This window comes from Zootoca vivipara, chromosome 3 (assembly GCF_965207765.1).
Source record: "Zootoca vivipara chromosome 3, rZooViv2.hap1.1, whole genome shotgun sequence".
NCBI classification, from domain to species: Eukaryota; Metazoa; Chordata; class Lepidosauria; order Squamata; family Lacertidae; genus Zootoca; species Zootoca vivipara.
The window spans coordinates 101,438,922-101,460,671 of NC_142586.1; the positions used below are offsets into that span (position 1 = coordinate 101,438,922).

General features: G+C 40.6%; 1 protein-coding gene across 1 annotated transcript; it reads right to left on the reverse strand.

Annotated features, from left to right (window-relative positions):
• Positions 1-3,721: 3,721 nt before the first annotated feature.
• CALM2 (calmodulin 2) lies at positions 3,722-21,411 on the reverse strand. Its single transcript, XM_035111162.3, has 6 exons — positions 21,284-21,411; positions 13,170-13,200; positions 7,014-7,157; positions 6,834-6,940; positions 5,281-5,416; positions 3,722-4,355 (listed from the first exon to the last, which is right to left on the reverse strand). Exons 1-6 carry the CDS (start codon positions 21,284-21,286, stop codon positions 4,327-4,329), a joined length of 450 nt encoding a protein of 149 aa, XP_034967053.1. The 5' UTR covers positions 21,287-21,411; the 3' UTR covers positions 3,722-4,326.
• Positions 21,412-21,750: the final 339 nt, after the last annotated feature.

The following is a 21,750-nucleotide window of genomic DNA, read 5'->3' on the forward strand; positions in this document are numbered from 1 at the left end:
GACAGGCATATGTCAAGAATGCTTTGATGGTGTTTCCTGCTTGGCAGGGGGTTGGACTGGATGGCCCTTGTGGTTTCTTCCAATTCTATGATTCTATGAAAGCAAACATGAAAATTGTCAAGAAAAGACAAAGCTAAAAACAGATTAAAGAAACAGTTAAACTAAAAACAGATTAAAATGCCTGAACAAAAAACGCTTTTAGCAGTCCCCATGCAGAGTGCATTACAGCAATCCAATTTTGAAGTCACTTGTGATCCCAGCATTACCCTGATTTTAACAGGCTGTGCAGGTTTTTGCGTTGTTTCAGAACTGTGCAAGACCTGTTTGACTAGAAGTGATAGCGGCTGGACAAGAGTGATGTGTGCAAACAAGACATTTAAAAGAGCAATTTCAAAACCCAGTGCCGATTCCTATAAAAAAAACACTATTGTGTCATTTTCAATTGTTTACTCTGAGTAGACCCATGGAAATTAGCAGACCCAAATTCGTCGTGGCCATTAATTTCAACAGGCCTAATCTGAGTAAAAGTAACCTGAATTCCTGCATTGCAGGTGGTTGGACTAGATGACCTTCCAACTCCTATGATTCTACGATTACAAGCCAGTCTTCCTCCAGCAAAAAAGCTATCTATATTTTTATTAAAAGTATGGCAATAAAGGATAAAATGGTGTCCCAATGAATATACCAACGTGATGATTTGAAGGCAGAGTACCAGGCAATCAAATTAATGAGAGTGGACTTGTGTTTCTTGAACACTAAAGAATATGGCAAACTGCTTTATAAACTGAATCTGAAAAGCTTTTTGCAATATGGCATAGTAGTTTACTGTTAAAATGCAAAATAGTTAAAGGTACCCCTGACCATTAGGTCCAGGCGCAGACGACTCTGGGGTTGCAGTGCTCATCTCGCTCTATTTGTCCGCAGTTTGTGGGTCATGTGGCCAGCATGACTAAGCCGCTTCTGGCAAACCAGAGCAGCACATGGAAACGCTGTTTACCTTCGTGCTTTTGAACTGCTAGGTTGGCAGGAGCAGGGACTGAGCAATGGGAGCTCACCCCGTTGCAGGGATTCGAACCGCTGACCTTCTGATCGGCAAACCCTAGGCTCTGTGGTTGCTTCAATTAGCTCTTTGGACCCCAGACCATAGTTGCAAGTTGGTTTCCCAGCGACCGAGATCAGTTGCTCTCTTGCTTTGGGTGTGCCTCTTTGTTTGCTTGTGAGTCAAGGAACATGGAAGTAGCCTTATATTAAGTAAGAACATTGGGTCCATCTTGCTAAATGTTTTCTATACTGACTAGCAGGATTAGCCAAGGGACATTCCCAGACCTTCCTGGGAAATGAACCTGTGACCTTGGTGCTTGTAAAAAAACAGATGAGCCTACGTGTTCCCTTTAGAATTTGGTACATTGGAAGGTTTTTGTAGTTTGCATTCTCCCCCCCCCCAAAAAAAAATCTCCGTGATGCAGCTGTTCTCTTCAGCATAAATGAACCATATGAAAATTAAAGTGCATTTCCATCTCCAGGGGACTCCCATGGGTTTATTCAGATGATCTCTCAAAACATGTCCCAAGTACATTTCATCCTTTGAAGGGCTCCCATGCCCCATGAAAATGCAACCAGATGACCAGTCCACATGCAGCATGGTTACAGGATGGATCATACAAAGTTGCCATGAGTACTGCATACTACAGGTCCTACAGACACTTGCCTGTGTTCTCAGAACATGAAAGGTTGCTACTCCAATTCCCACCCGTTTTACCAGAACTGTGTGAAAAGATCTGAAATGTCTTTGTGTAATAGGCGGAACACACTTAAAATGAGAACTCCGAATGATCATTGCACAAAACCATCTAAGCAACAGAATGTGGGAAGATTCTCGCTTCAGGTCTTCTCAACATGCAAAGGTGTGGTGATGGAATCATCTTTTACAGAGTCAAGCACCTGAACTGGGCTTGCATGCTGTAAAAAGATCTAACAAATGCAAAGAAAATACAGACTCCCAGCGGAAACTCTAGGAACCTGACAACAAATGCAACGCAAACTGAGCATTTGCCATTATAGATTTGGCTGGATAAGCTTGAAGTGTATAAGCACAGATTGATACTTCCCCACCAAGCCAAATATTACCAGTATTTTAAGGTGGGGAATCCGTTTGTTGCTATGACCAATATCCTCGTACCCAATCTAAGGGCTTTTGTAATACAATGATGACCCCACCTGTCCACTTTCCCATGGAGGCAGGGCTTGATGACTCTTCAGAATGCAGAATTCCTATTGCTACATAGTGGGGGACAGGGGGCAAGAGAAGACATAAAACCTCTTAATCTCCCTCCCTCAAGCACCAAATTTCAGCTGCCAGAGAAATCTCCTACCTATGATGCATAAGACCAAGGCCCACACTGTGATCAATCACCATAGAACATTGTCAAAGGCTTAATGGAAACCAAAAGAAGTAACAAACCGTGTCTTCAGACGTTTGCAGCCCAAAATTACTGCGACGGCCACCAAGCATTTTGACTTTTAGGTTTTGTTATGGTTGGTAGTGAATGGAACTTCTGTACATGATGTGAAACTGCCTTGTAAAGTTGTGGCCATGCTCTGCCTCACTCATCACCCCCAGATGCTATCCCACACCTGTATCAAAACGACAGGACTCATGATGAGTCACTACAGAGGCAAGTGCCAGACCTTTCCTATGTACCTCCTTTCACTCACTAGCAGTTATAATGAAGTGTCACTATGGACATTATGATACAATGTACAAACTCTCAATCAAGAGGGAGCTTTTGATTTTGAAACACATGCAATCTGTCCATCCAGGAATGGGGGGAAAAACCCTTGTTTTTGGGCTTGCACCCATTTACTCATGGAATGAGGAAGATTTAACTAAAAATATTTTAGACCACTTTAGTATTCAAGCTTCAGGGCAGCTTTACCAAGTTCGGACTGTACGAAAGAAAAACACGCCGAAAATAAATAGTATACATAAGACAACCGCAAAGTATGGCAAAACAGGAACCAAAGGCTGTCGGAAACAAGGTTTTTATTTGTCTGCAGAAGAAGAGTTCATAGCATTGGGGCTGCTACAGAAAGCCATGCTTCTGATAAAGGCTAATCTGGTGTCCCTGTGATAGAATTTGAAGCAGAACCTCATTGGAAGTTAATAAATGCTGAGGAGGAAGGCTTCATATGAAAGGAAACATTCATTGATATAATCAGTTGTACTCAAAGCCATTTGTGCCAGCACTTTGAATTGAGCCCAGAAACAGACCAGCAGTCAGTGCTTATGCTTTGAGAAATGATGCAAGTATCTGTCCACCTCTTAGCAGATGAGCTGCTGCACTCTAGAGACTGAAGCTTTCAATCCATTCTTCAAACATTGTGTACAATGCTTTTCAGCTTTTTACAATAATGCAATCAGAGGTAATCGAATTAATGCAGTGGGTATAATTGAAAACACCACTATGGCGACAGCTCCCAACTTGGAACCAGCTCCAGAAACACCCCAAACCCAGTCCCTTACAGTTGAGGGTGTCCATACAGAATAGATCAATGATTTCATGTGTCAATAGAGGCATTACAGACAACAAATACCTAACATGGAAGGTCCAGTGGGCCATCTCCCCGACATTCTTTAAGTCTAACTGCAGTTCCTATTGAAGTATCAAGAATTAACATGACAAGAGATATACAAAAATTTTACAGAGACATAGGAACAATATGGGTTAATTGTAATTTTTTATTGGAAAACAAATATACAACTTGGAATGGATTTGAGGCAAGTTGTGCCATAAGCAGATTCTTTTGAAAATAAGTGGCTGAACAAAAGTTTTAAAAGCATAGTAACCATAGAATAAAAGGTCTTCTGGTACAGGACCAGCAGTACAAAAAATAGTGTACGAGTACCTGGATAATACACCCGTTTTGCAATAGTGCAAACTTTTTAAGTTCCATATTGTTGACTGTCCATAGTCCACAAAGAGTTAAGACTACATTTCAACAACATGCTAAGTTTCCTAAAAGAACTAATTTTAAAACAGGCATAACCTAGATGTTCCCTCATTTGACCAACACATCATCTAGCTTTAGAAGTGTGGAAGGGCTTAAATATCCAGAGTAAGCCACATGCAAACATTTGTTACTTTGATCATTTTCCCAAAATATCAGGATGACAGATAAAGGGAAAAACATGGAGGAATGAGTTTGTTACTATACATGCATATTCTCTTGACAGTAGGGGGAAACCTTTTACAGATAAGTTACAAACAGAGAAAAAGGCAAATAAACAATTTGTACAAGAAATTTAACACATTCTGTACAGTGTCTTCACTTTGCTGTCATCATTTGTACAAACTCTGTAGAGGAAAAGAGACAGTCATGTTTATTCAAGTATTCTTGCAACATGAACATATTAAGAATCAATTTGCAACATTAAGTGGTTCTACTTATTAGAAATACTCTTACTGGTTGGTCTGTACAACTTAGGCAGATCAATTTCATATACATTAAATGATAAGGAGTTTAAAAAATGGATTTATATCTTGCCTTTTTCCCCAAGCAGGGATTCAAAGCAGCTTCCAACATTAATAAAAACTAGCTCGTTAAAAATAATCAAAATACATTGGAGGACATTTAAAAGCAACAATTAAAATACAGCTTGTGACTACTAGTAGCTCCCCTCCTTGCATCAATACACATTGCTCAGTTTTCCTTCAAAACTTCTTATCTACCTTGAAAAGCTATCCATCTAGGAATCTACATGAAGATTTCAAGTATTAGACACACTGAATTAGTTTCCTAGGTCAGGCCACTATGTGTATCTTTTAGGTGCTAGGTTAAGGCACTTTTTTAATCCTAACAGATATTTTAATGGCTTGTATTTTAAGTATTGGAAATTGTTTGTCTGTTTAGTGAGCTTATTCTTACATAAGTGATCAACTTAAACTACAATGGCACTTCTGAACAAACCTACCAGCTATGTATTATAAAAAGTCACTGTCTGCATTACACTGAGAACAGACCACTTTCCTACTGTACAGACATATGCAAAGTTTATTATTCATTATTTATTAAGCATATTTAAGTTTGTGGCAGAATGGTAGTTAGACCATACTGAACTACACTAGCTTTGCTGCAAATGCTGAAGCAGCAGCAAAGAATGCAAGTACAGTATGGAATATCCCAACATGTGCATGGAAACAAACCACCTTTGTATTCTGGCCAGTAAGTTCAGGCAGCTGGGGTTTATTAGTCAATGAGAAAACCAGTTATCAATTTTACCTTCATAGTTTACTTGACCATCACCATCAATATCTGCTTCTCTAATCATCTCATCAACTTCTTCATCTGTTAATTTCTCTCCAAGATTTGTCATCACATGGCGGAGCTCTGCAGCACTAATATAACCATTACCATCCTGTAAAACATTTACAAGTAGTATGTAGAGCTTTGCTATATCCAGGTGTGTGCATGTTAGTACTCATGCAACAGGAAATTAATGACAGAGACTGCCTTGATCATGCATAACTTCCATATTTTTAAATCCACTATCCCCTTCAAATCCCACCCTTGCCTAGAGGTGCACAACATGGCCAGAAATTTTGGGCTACTTAAAATGTATAGCACCACCTGTATTTTGGACTGCCTTGGGTCTAAAATTAACATGCAGGTCACTCAAGTTATGAATGGTATTAAAGGTAAAGGGACCCCTGACCATTAGGTCCAGTCGTGACCGACTCTGGGGTTGCACGCTCATCTCGCATTATCGGCTGAGGGAGCCGGCGTATAGCTTCCAGGTCATGTGGCCAGCATGACAAAGCCGCTTCTGGCAAACCAGAGCAGCACATGGAAACGCCGTTTACCTTCCCGCTGTAGCGGTTCCTATTTATCTACTTGCATTTTGACGTGCTTTCGAACTGCTAGGTTGGCAGGAGCTGGGACCAAGCAACGGGAGCTCACCCCATCACAGGGATTCGAACCGCCGACCTTCTGATCAGCAAGCCCTAGGCTCAGTGGTTTTAACCACAGCGCCACCTGGGTCCCACATGAATGGTGTTGCCAATATGTAAATTGTCCCCGAATTGCCTATACTTTTATTGTTTTGTAAGAAACATACCATTTAAATTTCAGAAACCAGTCATATTATGCAGTTGTTGACTAGCTAGACTGTTGCTTGGTTGCATCACTAGACTTCCACAACCGAGTAAAGAATGTTATTATGAACTAGTTCCAACATAGGTTATGCAGGGCAGTAGCAATATGAATGGCTAATATTTATGAGTTGTCACAGTATCTGACTGCTTCCTTTCCTGCCTCAACAAGAACTACTTAAGAAATGGGAATATCTCAAAATTGTTCTGCAAACATACAACAATTTGTTAATGGGTTAAGAACCTAAGAAGAACTGAAAGGATCAGGCCAAAGGCCCATCTGGTCCAACATCTTGTTCTCACAGGGAACATATATGACAGGTTCATGAGAGGTTTAGTTTCAAATTCCAACTGTGGCTTGATCTTTTTCAGAAATGTGACGAAGTAACTGGACATAAGATCTTAAACAGTAACAAATTCTCAAAATGCTCATGAAATGGGTTAAGCAATAAAATGTATCAACAGCAGACTTATCAGAACCAGTAGGAACCAATCTCCTAAAAGCATTAATAGGAAAGTATGAAGTGTTTTAAAGAACTAAGTTTAATTGATTGAGTTAAACAACCTAGCCAAATGGAGAGCAGATGCTAACTTAGCTGAAACTAGAAAACTGGTGCTGAATATGGAAATTCTCTGATTTTGCAGTTTCAGATATTCCCCCTCCCGAGTGTATTAATTGAATACCTTATCAAATACACGGAATGCTTCTCTAATTTCCTCCTCGCTGTCTGTATCCTTCATTTTTCTTGCCATCATTGTCAAAAATTCAGGGAAGTCAATTGTGCCATTGCCTGTAAGATAATTTGGTTGTTAAATGAAAGCCATTGGTGTTGCAGCGACTTAACTATTTTAGACCAAGCTTACCATCAGCATCTACTTCATTGATCATGTCCTGTAACTCTGCTTCTGTTGGATTCTGCCCAAGTGACCTCATCACTGTCCCCAGTTCTTTTGTCGTTATAGTACCATCTCCATCCTTATCAAATAGCGAAAAGGCTTCCTTGAATTCTATAGGATATAAAGATTAGACAGCTTAAAACTAAAGATATGCTTGTACAACTTTTTATTTCTACAAACTCTCTTAAACTGCACAGGAATTGAGAAGCACAATGAATGAATCCAAAGAAACTAAAGCACATCCAGATCCAAACGAATATGGTTTCAGCAAGATCTGTGGCATCTAACATTTTCGGAACACTCTCCAATGTAACCTGCCTTGAGCAGAAACCAGGGCTGTTAATCAAGCTGACCTGCATTGTGTACAAATGGCAAAGTCTTGCCAAGAATGTAATTGTAGAGCAGCCCTGCTAGATCAGACCAAAAGTCCATGATTTTCATGTGATTAGCCAATTTTTCAACAAGTTTACAGCATGTTGAGACAACTGTTTGAATTCTTTTGTACTGGAAAAGCCATAATCATTATTTCCTCATAGAAAAAGGTTCTCTAATACCTTATCCATCATTTGTTCCTTTCTGTATCTTTCCCTGTGGTTTATTTGAATGGAGTGACCAGATATATTCCAAACATGGTAGCATCGAAGTTGCATATACTAACATTATGATAGGCTGTTTATTTTCAATCCCTTTCTTAGTAATTCTGAGTACCATTTTCTTTTTCTACTGTCACAGCATAGGAAGTTGTCCAAAATCGCATAATACTTCCTGAATGGTTACCACCAATTCAACTATAGCTACGGTATACACTGAGTGCCATTTCCCACTTGGAGAGAGGTGTGAACTAGACTACAAACACTAACATCCCAATGAGAAAATTCTCTTCATATCAATTTGAACCAAGGTGGACATTCAATTCTCAGGGAACATTATTTGTGGAAATAAAGGCAAATAGCCTCATTTCCACTATCTTTGATACCAGAACTCCTAGCTCTTCTCCCATTATGGGCTCCACCAAAACCACCCACTGACTCCACCTTCTCCCCAGGAGCAAGGAATTGGTGAGCATACCTATGCTTATTAGTAGTCCTTGAGACACCCTCCCTGAAGAAAATTATTAAGAGGGTCTTCCATTTTTCTCTGAAAATGGATGCAAAGTATGCATTAGCTTCTCTGAAGTATCTCTACTCAATTATTATAACTTTCATCTGTGTTTATCAAAGACCCACCTCCTTTCTTCGTTTCCTATTATCAATATAATCCTTACATTTTATGACATTCTTTAGAAACTATTTACTCTGCCACACTGGTATTCATATCCTTTCCATCCTGCAGTATGCATTTATCCAACCCCTTTTTATAGCAGTTTTAAACTTTCATGCTTCCAAAATGAATTTACTAATTCTGTCTTTAAGATTCCAAAGTTGACTGTTATTTCATTCATGAATTGTTTCCCATGAAGCACCTTGAAGCTATTTGTTCTGTGGAAGGTTTTCAGTGCACCGTATATAGCATGCTAGTTACTTTGCACATGTATAGAACCAGAGGAATCTATTATTTTACCAATTATCACTTTTCTACCAGGTTTCTGACATTCCCAACTAATATTCCTGTCCCTTTCTAGTAATGAACAATGGTCTATATATTTTTGAGTCTTTTATTACATGATTTGTGCTACTTTATTTTTTATTATTATTTATACTCCACCTTTTCCCCCTGACATGACTGAAGAATACTTGAAAGGCTCTCCATTATCTCTGCATGTTCATAGACTTTATTCTACCCTTAATTTTAAGAGCAGAGTGTTCAATCCCAATACTGAAGGTGACCATGTAAGGTTAGATGCTCAGTTGCAGAGAAAAACAGGATAGCTAGCCTCTCTGATAGTTAAAGCAGAGCTGGATCGATGCTGATAATCTTGTTGAGATAAGAGCAGAAGTTTTAATAGAAAAAGAATATCAGTATTAATTTGCCCAAAGGTATATGGAAATATATACAGATATAAACAGTATATGGAAAAATGGAGATATAGAATGAGATACAGTTGTACCTTGGATCTCAAACACCTTGCCTCCCGAACGATCAAAACCTGAAAGTGAGTGTTCCAGTTGTTGAAAGCCAAGCATCCGGTGCAGCTTCCGACTGGCTGCAGGAGCTTCCTGCAGCCAATCAGAAGTCATGCTTTGTTTTCCAAAACTTTTGGAAGTTGAATGGACTTCTGGAACAGATTCCGTTCGACTTCCAAAGTAAGACTGTATAGGTTTGTGGAATGGAACTCTGAACTGGATGCTCCTATGGAAGATTTTCACTAATTCTCTCTTCCATGTGCAGCACCTTCCTATCCTTCTGCCCATAGGATTGGCTCACCTCTGTGTTGACAGTAGTTTATCACAAACTGCTATGACCATGGCATAGCACACCTGTTAAGCAGTTTGAAATTCATGGAACTGAACAATCTTGGAAATTTGACTAAGAAAATGAAGCTTTTGCGTTGATAGATGCCCCATTGCTAAACTGCTTGTACTATCAGTAAGACATATATCATATTTCAGTTATGAAACTACTGCATCAACTGTGGGTTCTGGCAAACCAAGAATGAAAAATCTTCCTGCATTCAGATTAGCGTGGTAAGATCAGTAATTGGGTTGAACTTTTTTAAAAAAGCAAGAACAGTGAAGGGGAGTATGTGGCTCTCCAGATGTTTCTAGAACCCCCAACAGCCCTAGCAGTCATGTTCCATGGTCATGGAAGGCGGGAACTGCAGTCCAACATCTGGAGAGCCAAAAGCTTCCTTTCCCTGCTTTAAATTGACTCCAAATACAGTGAGACTCCTAATACTGCAGCCTCATTCCATGTTTCTCAGTTTTTCCATGACTTTCAGATAGCATTTAAGCAGGTTTCGAGCTTGAACTGAAAGATTAGTTCAGACTACTACACTCATTACTGTTTTATTTGTTTCAACAGTTTATCTAAAGCTTTATGGCAAAAAAATAACAACAACCCTCCCCTCAGTAGTTAAAGTATCTTTTTAGTTTCACATTAGGGATATTTGTTTCTTTCAGTTAACCAGGAAAAAGCCAAATATGTTAAGGTTAAGACCAGTTTACACATTCAGCAGAAGAAAGTAGCATTTCCCCCTGTATTAAACAACTTTGGGAGAGGCATGTATAAATGTCATTTCATGAACCCTTTAAACACACACAGAGAAAGATTTGAACAAAATGTTAGACTGAATCCCTGTTATGGATTTCTACATTAGGGAGCTCCCCCCCCCCCACCATAGGAAAATATAAATCCCTCTACCTCCCACACAATGATGTAAGAATCCAGGAAAATATTTCACTGAGTTCTGCCTTGGTTTAGTTTAGGACTTGGAGAAATGTAGCAAAGAATGGATATGTCACATACAATTCATACTTCTGAGTGCTGACCACTTAAGAGTCGATAGCAAGGATAACATAAGTTTGGACTGCCATAGCCTCTATCCTAAGGCTGTTGTAAAAAGCAAATTTAATGCAGGCCTCCTGTTACTTCCTGGAATTTGGAAGCCATGTTTATACCCAGCCTGTGCATGTTTAAATACTCCACTTGCTTTCCCTCTGCCACTTATGCACCTCTTTAACCTCATGTTCACAAACACCACTGCTATTCACTGAAGCACAAGTATCAGAAATGTGGAATATAATATGAATCCCTCAGAACTTTCCCTATACCACAATATTCTATTCTTTAATACGTAAGAAACTTTATTTACTACATTTATATACCACCTTTATCTTTCAAGGATCAAGGCAGTGTACATGGTTCACCTCCTCCCCATTTCATCCTCACAACAACCTTATGAGGTAGGTTAGGCTAAGAGATGGTGACTGGCCCAAGGTTAGCTAGGGAGCATCACAGCTGAGTGGGGATTCGAACCCTGTTCTCCCAGGTCCTAGCCCAACGCTTTAATCATTACGCCACACTGGCTCTACTTTATTATTATTTCTGATAATGTATACCTTCTATCAATATGCTGACAGTGGACACATTTATCCCATGTTCTATGCAAAAACGCATTTTACTGGTTTAGTATCCTGACATCTTGATTTGGTTCCCACTAGAGTTCAGTTGTGTAACTTTTGACAAAATACACCAACACTTGCATGGTGCTCTTTATCTAGCTTCTGAACACTTACCACTTCTTAAGGCTCAATATGAGTATGGCTCAGCCTAGAACATGTGAAAAAATGTATATATTCTATGTGCAGAATGGGTGGCAAACCGCATAAGTGCTGCCCATTCAACCCAATGCAGCAAACTGTGTCTACAAATGTCAGCATACTTTTTAAATTTGCCCATTACAAAGGCACTTACTATTCATAACTACCCCTTATTCCCATCTTACAGAATCACGCTATACACCATTTATAATCAATGCTCTACACATCATGAATCAAAGAAATGGAAAAGAAAATTTAAAGGGCTGGTTAACTCAGTGTTTTAGTTCTATCCAGTGGCTGGCCTAGTAGATTCCTCAGGGAGGGTGAGGAAATACCTTTCAAGTATGGAGTACCTAGTACATGCCCTGGATAAAGCCTACCTACTGTATAAAACCACTTAGGGAAGTTACTAAAAGCACAATAAATGAAAAATGTTTTACTAAGATTTTAAGATTACATCAGCAACTTGCTCCATATTCAATAGCCACAGAACATTTTTTAACTGTCCCTTTATTTTTATTGCTACTTTTTATTATTGATCACTTGCTTTAGAACAAGGTTAGTAGACAACTGAGTTTTATACACTTGGTAATATTCAGAGGACAGCTTTAAATAAAGGGCATCTCATTCCCAAAACTTAAATGCCCAATTTCCCCCATTGTATACAGGAATCAATACAACAATAACACTACTTTCATACACACCTTAACAATAGTAGCATACAATGTTCACCCCTTCAGTGCAAAGTATCACAACATTTGCCATTGGACACTTTTCTAGAGACCTGACATGTATTGGACCATGGAAAGCACCTTACCCATCTTGTCCCACATAAAAGCAGGCCCTGAATTTTGGGGAAATCCTTCCACCAGCATAGTGTTAGCTATGCTTTAAAAGTGTTAATGAATATAAATTATACCTGATTTGAGAACTTTTAAAATGAGCCATTTGATAAATATGGAATCACCACATCACTCAACACTATCAATCCAAGACTACAAATGGTGTAGCAGTTGATTTGATTCACTAACCAGCAGATGTTAGCTACACCAATATTATTTAAGTGCTTGTGTTCAACGGAAACTGTACAAAATCAATGTTTATTCTGACCAGCTACAAATAAGTATTTATACTAACACATGTACACAATTTCTCTTGATGCTACCAGGCAACTGTTTGCTGACTTCCACAGTTTGGTCTGGTCACAAACTATTAAAAAACTGGCATCACACCTTCTAAGAGACTATTAAACTTAAGTGCACTGGATACACGTGAATAATTGCATTATTCAACATACTACGTTGTGACAGCATCTCCTTTAAAAAATTTAAAAGTGAAGTTTATCATTATACTTGGGCTTGAATTAAGCAAAGTTTTAGCACTCGACAAATATTAATGATCTGAAGTACAAAAATCTAAATGTTCACATACACAAATCAATCCCCCTAACCAAAAATACCAATATCTTAATCTCTTATCTTACTTGGCTAATAGCAACAAAGGAGGGAGGAGTCAGTATGAATCCAGATTGTGTAATTTGCTGCACAAGGAGAGAAAGCTTGTAAATGTGTACTCTACTTGTAGTATAGAAGTGCACACATGCCAATTTGTTACAGCAAGAAAAGCAAGTATTATAAAATATGCAGGTTAACAAATAGGCAATGCAACAATTCTATCCTGTGAGTTGAGTTAGGAATGTCAGGGAAGTCATGTGTAGTTAGTTCTTAGTTATATAATAATATTAGGGGTACTGATAAAAAATAAGGCTGTGTGACACAAGGAATGTTTATCTAATTATCAGAGTTCTGCAATACAACTTATAGCACCACAGCTACTTATGATAACTACAAAGTTGCACATCAACTGAAAACTACGCAAGTTTTATATCACCATGATCACAAGTAGTGTATTTTTAGAATCTCACCTGCAATCTGCTCTTCTGTCAGTTGATCAGCCTATAAAGATAGAGGAAAATTAAATTAGTACCTTGGAAATTGACATCCTACTTACAGATTTGCCGCTCCTAAAAACACCGCTATTTCTAGAGTATTTGAAGCAATTACCACTTCCACATAAAGCTTGGCCAGGAATCATTTTGAGAATGCCAGAATCAGAAAAAAAATTCTGAATGGACATTAAGTCTACTTGGGTTCAATCTGGGCACTGCCTTTCAATAAAGAATAGGTCTAATATCTCAGTAGCCCTTGGTCCGTTGCAAAGTGATGGGGGGGTCCTGCATGCCCTTCTCATACAGCTGCAGTTTTTATGAAGGGAAGAGGAGTTATCTGCATCAGATGATTTTCTGGCCGACAGCTGGGACAGGTTGAGCTCTCATCCCTTGCCCTTACGTAGCAGCCAACTGCTTGGGTGCAGCAGGGAAACTAAGCCAGATGGCAGTTTGCTCAAGCGATATTCTACCTCAATTAAATAATGCAAAACAAACAAACAGCAGTGCTGAAGCAGCTTTGTGTTGAGCATGATCAAAGTGAATCGTAACAATGGAAAACTAAAGATTGATATCCAATATTGTATCCAGTAAATTTCACAAATCTGATGACATGTCACTTATCCAGAAAACTATTTAAATTAAATTGTACATCAAGGATTCATTTGATATGACTGGAACTAGAGGCCTAGCCAATTACTTGTCATAATGCTATAGAGACTGTACATCAACAGTACTATTTGTTCCCTGGCACTAAGAGCAGTTTTCAATTGCCCTGAAGCTCTGGCACAATATTCATCTGAGGCATAGAATAATCCTTTCAGCTATTACAAAGTACCTGCCATATATTGAGCTTGAGCAAGCTCATGACTTTAAGTAGGGCACATATGCCTATTTCTATGGAGAGCCTCACCTTAACTTGCAATCCTGTTGATTTGGACTGGGAAGCAAGCTGGTTGTGTAACACTTATTGTAGGGAATAATGCACAATAGGTATCATGCTTTAAAATATACACTTCTTGGAAAAAAGTAATGTTACTGGGTTATGTCAAGAACCCCAATGGGACTTCCTACAGCATAAACTGAGCTATACTTGTATGCTACAGGTTGCATCAAATGTTCCCATGTGATTCAATTCCAATATGTTCACAGAAACCACAGCAAAATGCTAGCAAGATTTTAAACATCTTAACCACATCCTGCTTCTTTCAGGTGCAAATATAGATTTTCCTCAATGCAAACTTAATTTTCAACATTAAGAGTAATGATGGTTTTATAGGAAAAACACATCTTAGATGTGCATCATAATGGTTTACATAATGGAAAGTTATTATATATATATATATTTTTTGTCGTTGTCAAGAGTGAACTGTAGTTCTTCCAAGAAACAGATATGTGAACAATGTTTTAAATTCTACTAAATCTCTTAGCATTTATCAGTTTCATAAACACCAAAAAAACTCATTGCACTCAGGAGTACCTTAAAATTGTATTTCAATTTTAAATATAGCAGTAATTTATAGCATGTAAGATGACAAGGCCACAATACAAAAACCCCTATATGTACAAATCAGTCTCCAAATTTAAAAAAGCCTAGTGAAAATTGCATGCAATATAAAGTGTTCAGTAGCATATTCACCCAATAATATTAATATTACTTATTAATAGTACCATACAATTAAATGTAAGCATCTTGAAATCAATAAAATCAAGCTAACATTTTAAAAAGTATGATTTCATTACTTATTTTCCAAAGGATCCCAAAATTTATAAGCGGTTACCAATGCCACACTTCCCTTGGAAAAACTATCTATAACCTCATTATTAGAACAAAAATGAGAGCTTGGTTATATTGTCTTATTTTAAATCCCCCACCTGAAGCCAAGTTATATTACATCAGATTAGTCATAATACGAAAGCATTTCAGTTTGCATCATCTACCACAGTGCCCTTCAATCTTGGGTCACCAAATGGTGTTGGATTACAACCCTCATTATCCCTAGTCAGTTTAGCCAATATTAGGAATGATGCAGCTCAATGCAGCATCTGGAAGCCCAAAGATCCAGAACACTGATTTCTAGCCCAGTCTGCCACAGAACCATAGCCCAATCTACCACAGAACCATTCAACCAATTTTAACTGACCATATTAAGCCAAGCAGTAGCAACCTCCTTCACCAGCAGACCACCTGAACTGTTTCTCTGGATACAATAGAAATTAATGTTCAAATCTGTCACATTTTCAAGCAATCTTCACTTTTATATTCCCAGATTCAATTATTTTCAGGTTAAGTTGCAAGCCTCCCCAATCTCCAACTAGATGTACAAAAAAATTCCAATTACAGGCAGTGACCATTTTGTGCATGTTTAATTGACAGACACATCGGTCATTTTGGACTTGAAAGAGGGTGGGGTTATGTGTGCTCCGCTGACATGGCAAATGCCTAGAATGCAACCAATGTGCAAATAGGGAGTGCCCTGTACAGACATATGAACCAAAGTGGAATGATGTGAACTGCCTTCCCCATACTCAAGCTTCCTATAGTTTAGGTACCAAAGAAAAAGGTGACAAGATACTGAAGGATGGGACTTAACTGTTCTGGCACAAATATATTTGAAGCCTTGGTGCATCACTGTATGTTGCTGGTAAGCTTCCTTTTAGATGGCTTTCAAACCACAAGCTACACAGGCCTGCACTTCATAACCCTGTAGTGTACTGCATTCCATTTGAAAATACCACACCTAAGGTGCACCTCAGTATGTATTTCAACAAAAAATGTCTTTAGTTTTATAAACCAAGATCCTAACTCTCTCTGTGGGCTCAAGGTAGGTAAGTGTGTGTGTGTGTGGTGGAAGAGGCAAAAGAAAAATACACAAAGGGCTATCTCAGTTTGCTTCACACCCTTCACTTCTGCTTTATGAGTTTGAGCATAACACCATCTATTTTTATATACTGTCTAAATGGCCATACACATATAGCTAAACTTATATAATGGAAGTAGAGGGTGCTGGGGTAACTATACATGAAGTGAAGCCTGCAAGAAGCACCACACTTGGTTACCATGAATACTATGACTAAAAAACATTTAGCAGGAGTCTTGTGAACTTGCTGCTCACTTCCCCTCAGGAAACTGATTCAGTGAGACAGTGAAAACAGCAAGACTGAGCGGCTCATAATCAAAGTCATGCTCATGTTTTGCCTATTTCCCCCACCATCAAATTGTTTCGTTAACTCACTTATTGGAACACAAATGGAGTGTGTTCCATCAGGTCCACAGGAATCAATTGTATTTCTGAATAAATATGTGCCAGGTGGGATGGAGAGAGGTGGATCAGGTATTTCATCCTTATCCACAATCTTACATGAGCAGGGGTTGGGGGATGAGAGGTATTTCAGGCATACTATACCCCTTATTCACCAAAGAGCTGCATTGTGCAACATTTGAAGTGTACTGCAACTTTGTATAGCAAGAAGCTTTGCTTCAGTAAGTTGAACAGACTGTGGTGAGTCACTGGTGCAAGCTGTACATTCTGCATATGATCAAGGACCCTGTTCACCTGTTTCAGAGCTAGACCTGCTCCATGAAGCAAGGTGGATTGATTTAAATTACTTGAGTGGGAGGAAGAACCGGTATAAATAAATTGACTTTGAGGTAAAATTTCTAGTTTTGCAATTCATACATTTCCTGGAAAGAGTGCATGCCAATAGCACACATAGCTCATATGTGCTGCATTTATAGAATACTTCCAAACATCTGGTTAGGGTCTAGGTATATACTTGTGGCAAAGAAAGAGGAAACATTTTCTTACAGGATGAAGTAATCAAAAACTAAAAAACATGGAGAAGTTGTGTGAGAAATTCAGATTACGACAGAGAAACTAATGGAAGGTATCATGATGTGTTGGTGTAAACTAGCACTCCTCTATCGTGCCAAGGTAAAGTGAGCAAGTTCAAATATGAGGTAGGTAGGCCTATGCAAGATGAAAGTGGATCCCTTCATGCAAGCTAGGATTAATGAGGGGCCCACATCCAAAAGAGGTCATCACCACAGACGTTTGGTGTTGGCATAACTACTAATACACTGAATTGACCATATACTTTCACTAAAAATTACCAGTTATAATATTCTGTAGTACCGTTTCTCCTAAAATAAGACATACCCATAAAATAAGCCATAGCAGGATTTCTAAGCATTTGTGCAATATAAGCCATATCCCGAAAATAAGACAGTGATAGGCACAGTTCTGGAGGGCCCCAAGGAAGAGGCAAGGCTGGATGCGTTTAAGTGAGACATCCCCTGAAAATAAGCCACTGTGGGGTTTTTTTTTTAATAGGAAAAATACATATAAGACGGTGTCTTATTTTCGGAGAAACACGGTAGCTCTATCAAGAGAAACAACAATCTGACCTAAAAATCATAGTATGAATGGAATTTTGGGGTGTCGCTACTACCTGTCATTCACATCTACAAGTATCTTAACTTATGCTGTAAGGTAAAAGGTAAAGGGACCCCTGACCATTTGGTCCAGTCGTGACCGACTCAGGGGTTGCGGCGCTCATCTCGTGTTATTGGCCAAGGGAGCCGGCATACAGCTTCCAGGTCATGTGGCCAGGATGTCAAAGCCGCTTCTGGCAAACCAGAGCAGCACACGGAAACCCCGTTTACCTTCCCGCCAGAGCGGTACCTATTTATCTACTTGCACTTTGATGTGCTTTCGAACTGCTATGTTGGCAGGAGCTGGGACAGAGCAACGGGAGCTCACCCTGTCACAGGGATTCAAACCGCTGACCTTCTCATCAGCAAGCTCTAGGCTCTGTGGTTTAACCCGCAGGATCAGCTACAATGGAATCTACAGCTACACAGACCCTGCAACCATCCTGAGGCCCTTCTTCCTCTGCCTCCTCAATGAAAGAACGAGCCTTTTCTGCAGTGACTCTGTATGTGGAATTATTAAGCCTTCATTTTCCAGGGGTTCCCAAACTAAGGCCCGTGGGCCGGATGCGGCCCAATCACCTTCTCAATCCGGCCTGTGGACGGTCCGGGAATCAGCATGTTTTTACCCGAGTAGAATGTGTCCTTTTATTTAAAATGCATCTCTGGGTTATTTGTGGGGCATAGGAATTTGTTCATTTCCCCCCCAAAATATAGTCTGGCCCCCTGCTGAAAAAGTTTGCTGACCCGTTATATACCTTTAGGTACCTGGTGCAAATGTTCCTCTTCGACCAGGCTTTTGGCTGACTAACATCCTATACCCTTTTAAATGTGTTTGTGGGAGAGGGATTTTTGTTTTGTTCTACAGATGAAGGGCAGTATACAAATTTAATAAATAATGATAGCATCTAACTCTCTTGATGAAACCCATCTCTCCCCATGACATCCCTAATTTCACCCCCCCCCAAAAAAAGACTTTTAAAGTGTAGGTCGTGAGCAACAAGCTATGGACAAGCTTTGAAAAAAAAGGAACCAAGAGCAATTCCTGTGGTTGTAGATGGAAAAATAATGCTTTAAGGCAAACTCCATTGAGGACAGAGGGGAAAATAGTGACCAGTAATCCTTATGTGAAGGATTCCAGGTTGGAATACAGCACTGTGGAAGAAAATACTGTATTTGGCAATAGAGAAGGAAATCCAATTTTGCTTGTTGGCTTTGAACCCAACACCTACTGTATACTAACAGCACGGCTACCAACAGATTTATGCAAGAGGAGCTCCAAAAAGGATGACATCAGTAAGAAAGCCTGAGTTTTGGATAAGATCCTCTCTCAAAGTGTTTTTCTCCAATAATTTTTTTACTCCAGTTTGACCATTTACCCACATTACATTGCTTGAGCAACAAACAGTACCCGGGAATACAAGGTATCATAGGGAGGCACTAAAAAAAATCTCCAATGCCTCAAAGCAGAGGCCTTTAAAGAATGCAAAGGGTCTGTGGAATTAGGCCAGTGTTCCATCTAGGCCAGTATATGGTTCTCAAGTGGCCGGCCAATGGTAAGTTTATATTCCTAGGTGTCAACATATTTATTTTTCTGGAGTGTTTGTGATCTGGCATCTTGCATTTTTCCAGCCTTCAGTATATTCATATTCCAGGAACAACTTCATAGTCCAGGGTTGGCTGCTTAAGAGACAGCTGCTGAGGCTGACATACCCAAATTAAACATGTTGCAGAACACTTACAAAATGGTTTACATCTACTCTCCAAATCTAAAGCAATGTAATTTCTCTCAGGTAGGTCACTATGTTTGTGAGACAAGCACTGCACTTTTACAAATACAGTGTATATTCAGAACACTGCACCCAATATATTTAAGGTATGTAAAAGTATTTAGAAGATGGTCAATATTAAGCCTCTGACAGGGTAACAGAAAACAACTTTCAAATATGTTCATCTTGTAGATGAGGTTCCCAGAATACTAGCACTAACTGGAATCTTGATAGCTTTGAAGACCTGAAATTATCCCTTGGTATATGAACCTCTACTTTTATGGCAACTGAAAAGCTAGTCCCTTGATAAATACATCTGCATACAACCTTAGTGTCAAAACAAATCATTCAACTTCACTTGAGTGAAAAGGTATTAACTGAGCTCATCTAAGCAATTCCTTCAATAGGAAGTGAAAATAAACCCATGACTGCCAAGCCAGAGGTCTGCAGCCATCTCCTTCACACAGCACATCCTTGCTTTGCAAAAGACTAGGAGTATCAAATCGTGCACAGCTTTCTCACTAATGCCTTTAAGATCCTACTGCAAAATTAGCAGGAAATATTTTTTCCCTTTTACATATCCTTGATGTGCTCCCAACGGGAGTCACAGTTGCCATTAGAGAACTAAGCTGCTCTCTCTTCACAAGGGTTTATGCCTAGAGGGAAAACTGCAGCAACAGCCTCTGCATTATGCTGCTGGATAGTTCAAGCAGACCCTCAGATTGATTGCCTTAAGTCTCCTTCCAAATAAGTGCCTTTATTCCAGTGCATGACAACTCGGTATAACCCTGCCAAGTTTTACTTAATAATGTGACAGCTCGACAGTAGCCATCAACAGAAAAAACCTTTATTTTTTAAAAAGGATCCACAAGAACAGCGAACGGTTTACAGTATATTATCTCAGAGGTTACCAGGACTGCACTCTTCAGCTACAAGCACAGGGGCACCGACTGCCCCATTCTACTCTCCCCGCCCCGCTCCTTGCACAAACATCATGCAACTCCAAGCCTCTGGGCTTCTGCAGATTGCATTTTTTTTTAATGTGAAGGTCGATCTGCTCTCCCTTTCCCCCTTACACTTGAGGAAGAGCAAAGCCGGGGACTTCGCGCAGCCGTTTTGGATACCCCCTGCATTCCCCACCCCTCCAGGTGCGATCTTGCAATGCATCAAGCAGCAGCAACACCCCGCAACTTCTCCCTCTTGCAGCCGCCCCCTCCCCGACAACACGCCGTTTCGCATGCACCGAATTTCTCCCCAAATACGCCTTCAAGCCTTAATTTTTTTAGGGGGTGGGGGAGAGAGAGATAAGCGATGGCTGTTCTGGATTCCAGCAGCTGCCTCCCCACCCCCAAGCCGAGGGCTGCCAAGGAAGGGGCGGCGGTGACATCTCGGTTGCTATAACGACGCTGTTGCACCCACCCCGCCCCACATAAACACACGCGCGCGCGCCCCTGCAGCCAACTGCCGCCTGCGCCTGCCTTCTCCGCCACTCTTCCCCTAAACAAAAATCCCTCGACTAGGCAGAAAACTGCCGCCGACTATGTAGGTGTGCATATGCGTATCTCTCCCTCGTCCAGAACGCAAGGGAGAGAAAAGCAGCATGGCGCCGGAAACAACCGTCGCCGGTGGTTTGAATTTTGAATCCAGCCGATGAACACGCGCCTATTTGGGGTTGGGGGGGGGGACGGGACACGACGAACTACCTCCCACGCGTCCGCGCCTTCCCACAGCCCCCCCGGGAGGCGGATGTCCTTCTCTCTCTCTCTCTCTCTCTCTCCCCCCCCCCCCGTCTCACGCCAGCCTCAGGTCAAAAAGGCGCCGATTGCGCGCGGCCCAACCGCCGATCCGAGTTAAAACGCAAACCGCCTCTCCCCGCTCTCCCGTTTGCTAACCATGGTGGCTTGGCCCGGGCTTGGCAGCAGCTAACGCTGAAGATGAAGGCAGCCTCGCTAAGCGCGGTAGGCGGGAGTGGCGCGCTGTCAGTCGTCTCCTCCGCTCCTGCTACCTTAACTGCTCGGCAGCTCTCCTCAGACTGGGCACAGCGCGCCTGCCGGCAGCGCCTCATAAACCACCTCACCGCTCTCCCGGATCCCTCCGCGCTCCTAACCCGCCCCATCTCCCTTCCCCTCCCCCCGTTCCCAAATCACCATAGAAAAGCCGCGGCGCGGGGCGAAACGAGATCCGGCCCCACGCCCTCAAGCAGCCGTTATCAACCGTCGCTGCGGCTGTCTATCCCTTTCCTCCTCCCCCCCCCGCCTCTCCAGACCGCCACGATGCTGTCCGTCGTCCCCACTCAACGAGAAACAAACAAGGATCAGCAAGAAACGAGAAGTCGTACTTTTTATTTTTTAAAAAAGAT

Excerpts from the sequence above, each read along its gene's own strand:
- CALM2 (XM_035111162.3), bottom strand. Across the intron at positions 6,941-7,013 it reads CAATGAAGTAGATGCTGATG|GCAATGGCACAATTGACTTC; the intron begins GTAAGCTTGGTC and ends ATTATCTTACAG. Across the intron at positions 5,417-6,833 it reads CATTCCGTGTATTTGATAAG|GATGGTAATGGTTATATTAG; the intron begins GTATTCAATTAA and ends AATGTTTTACAG.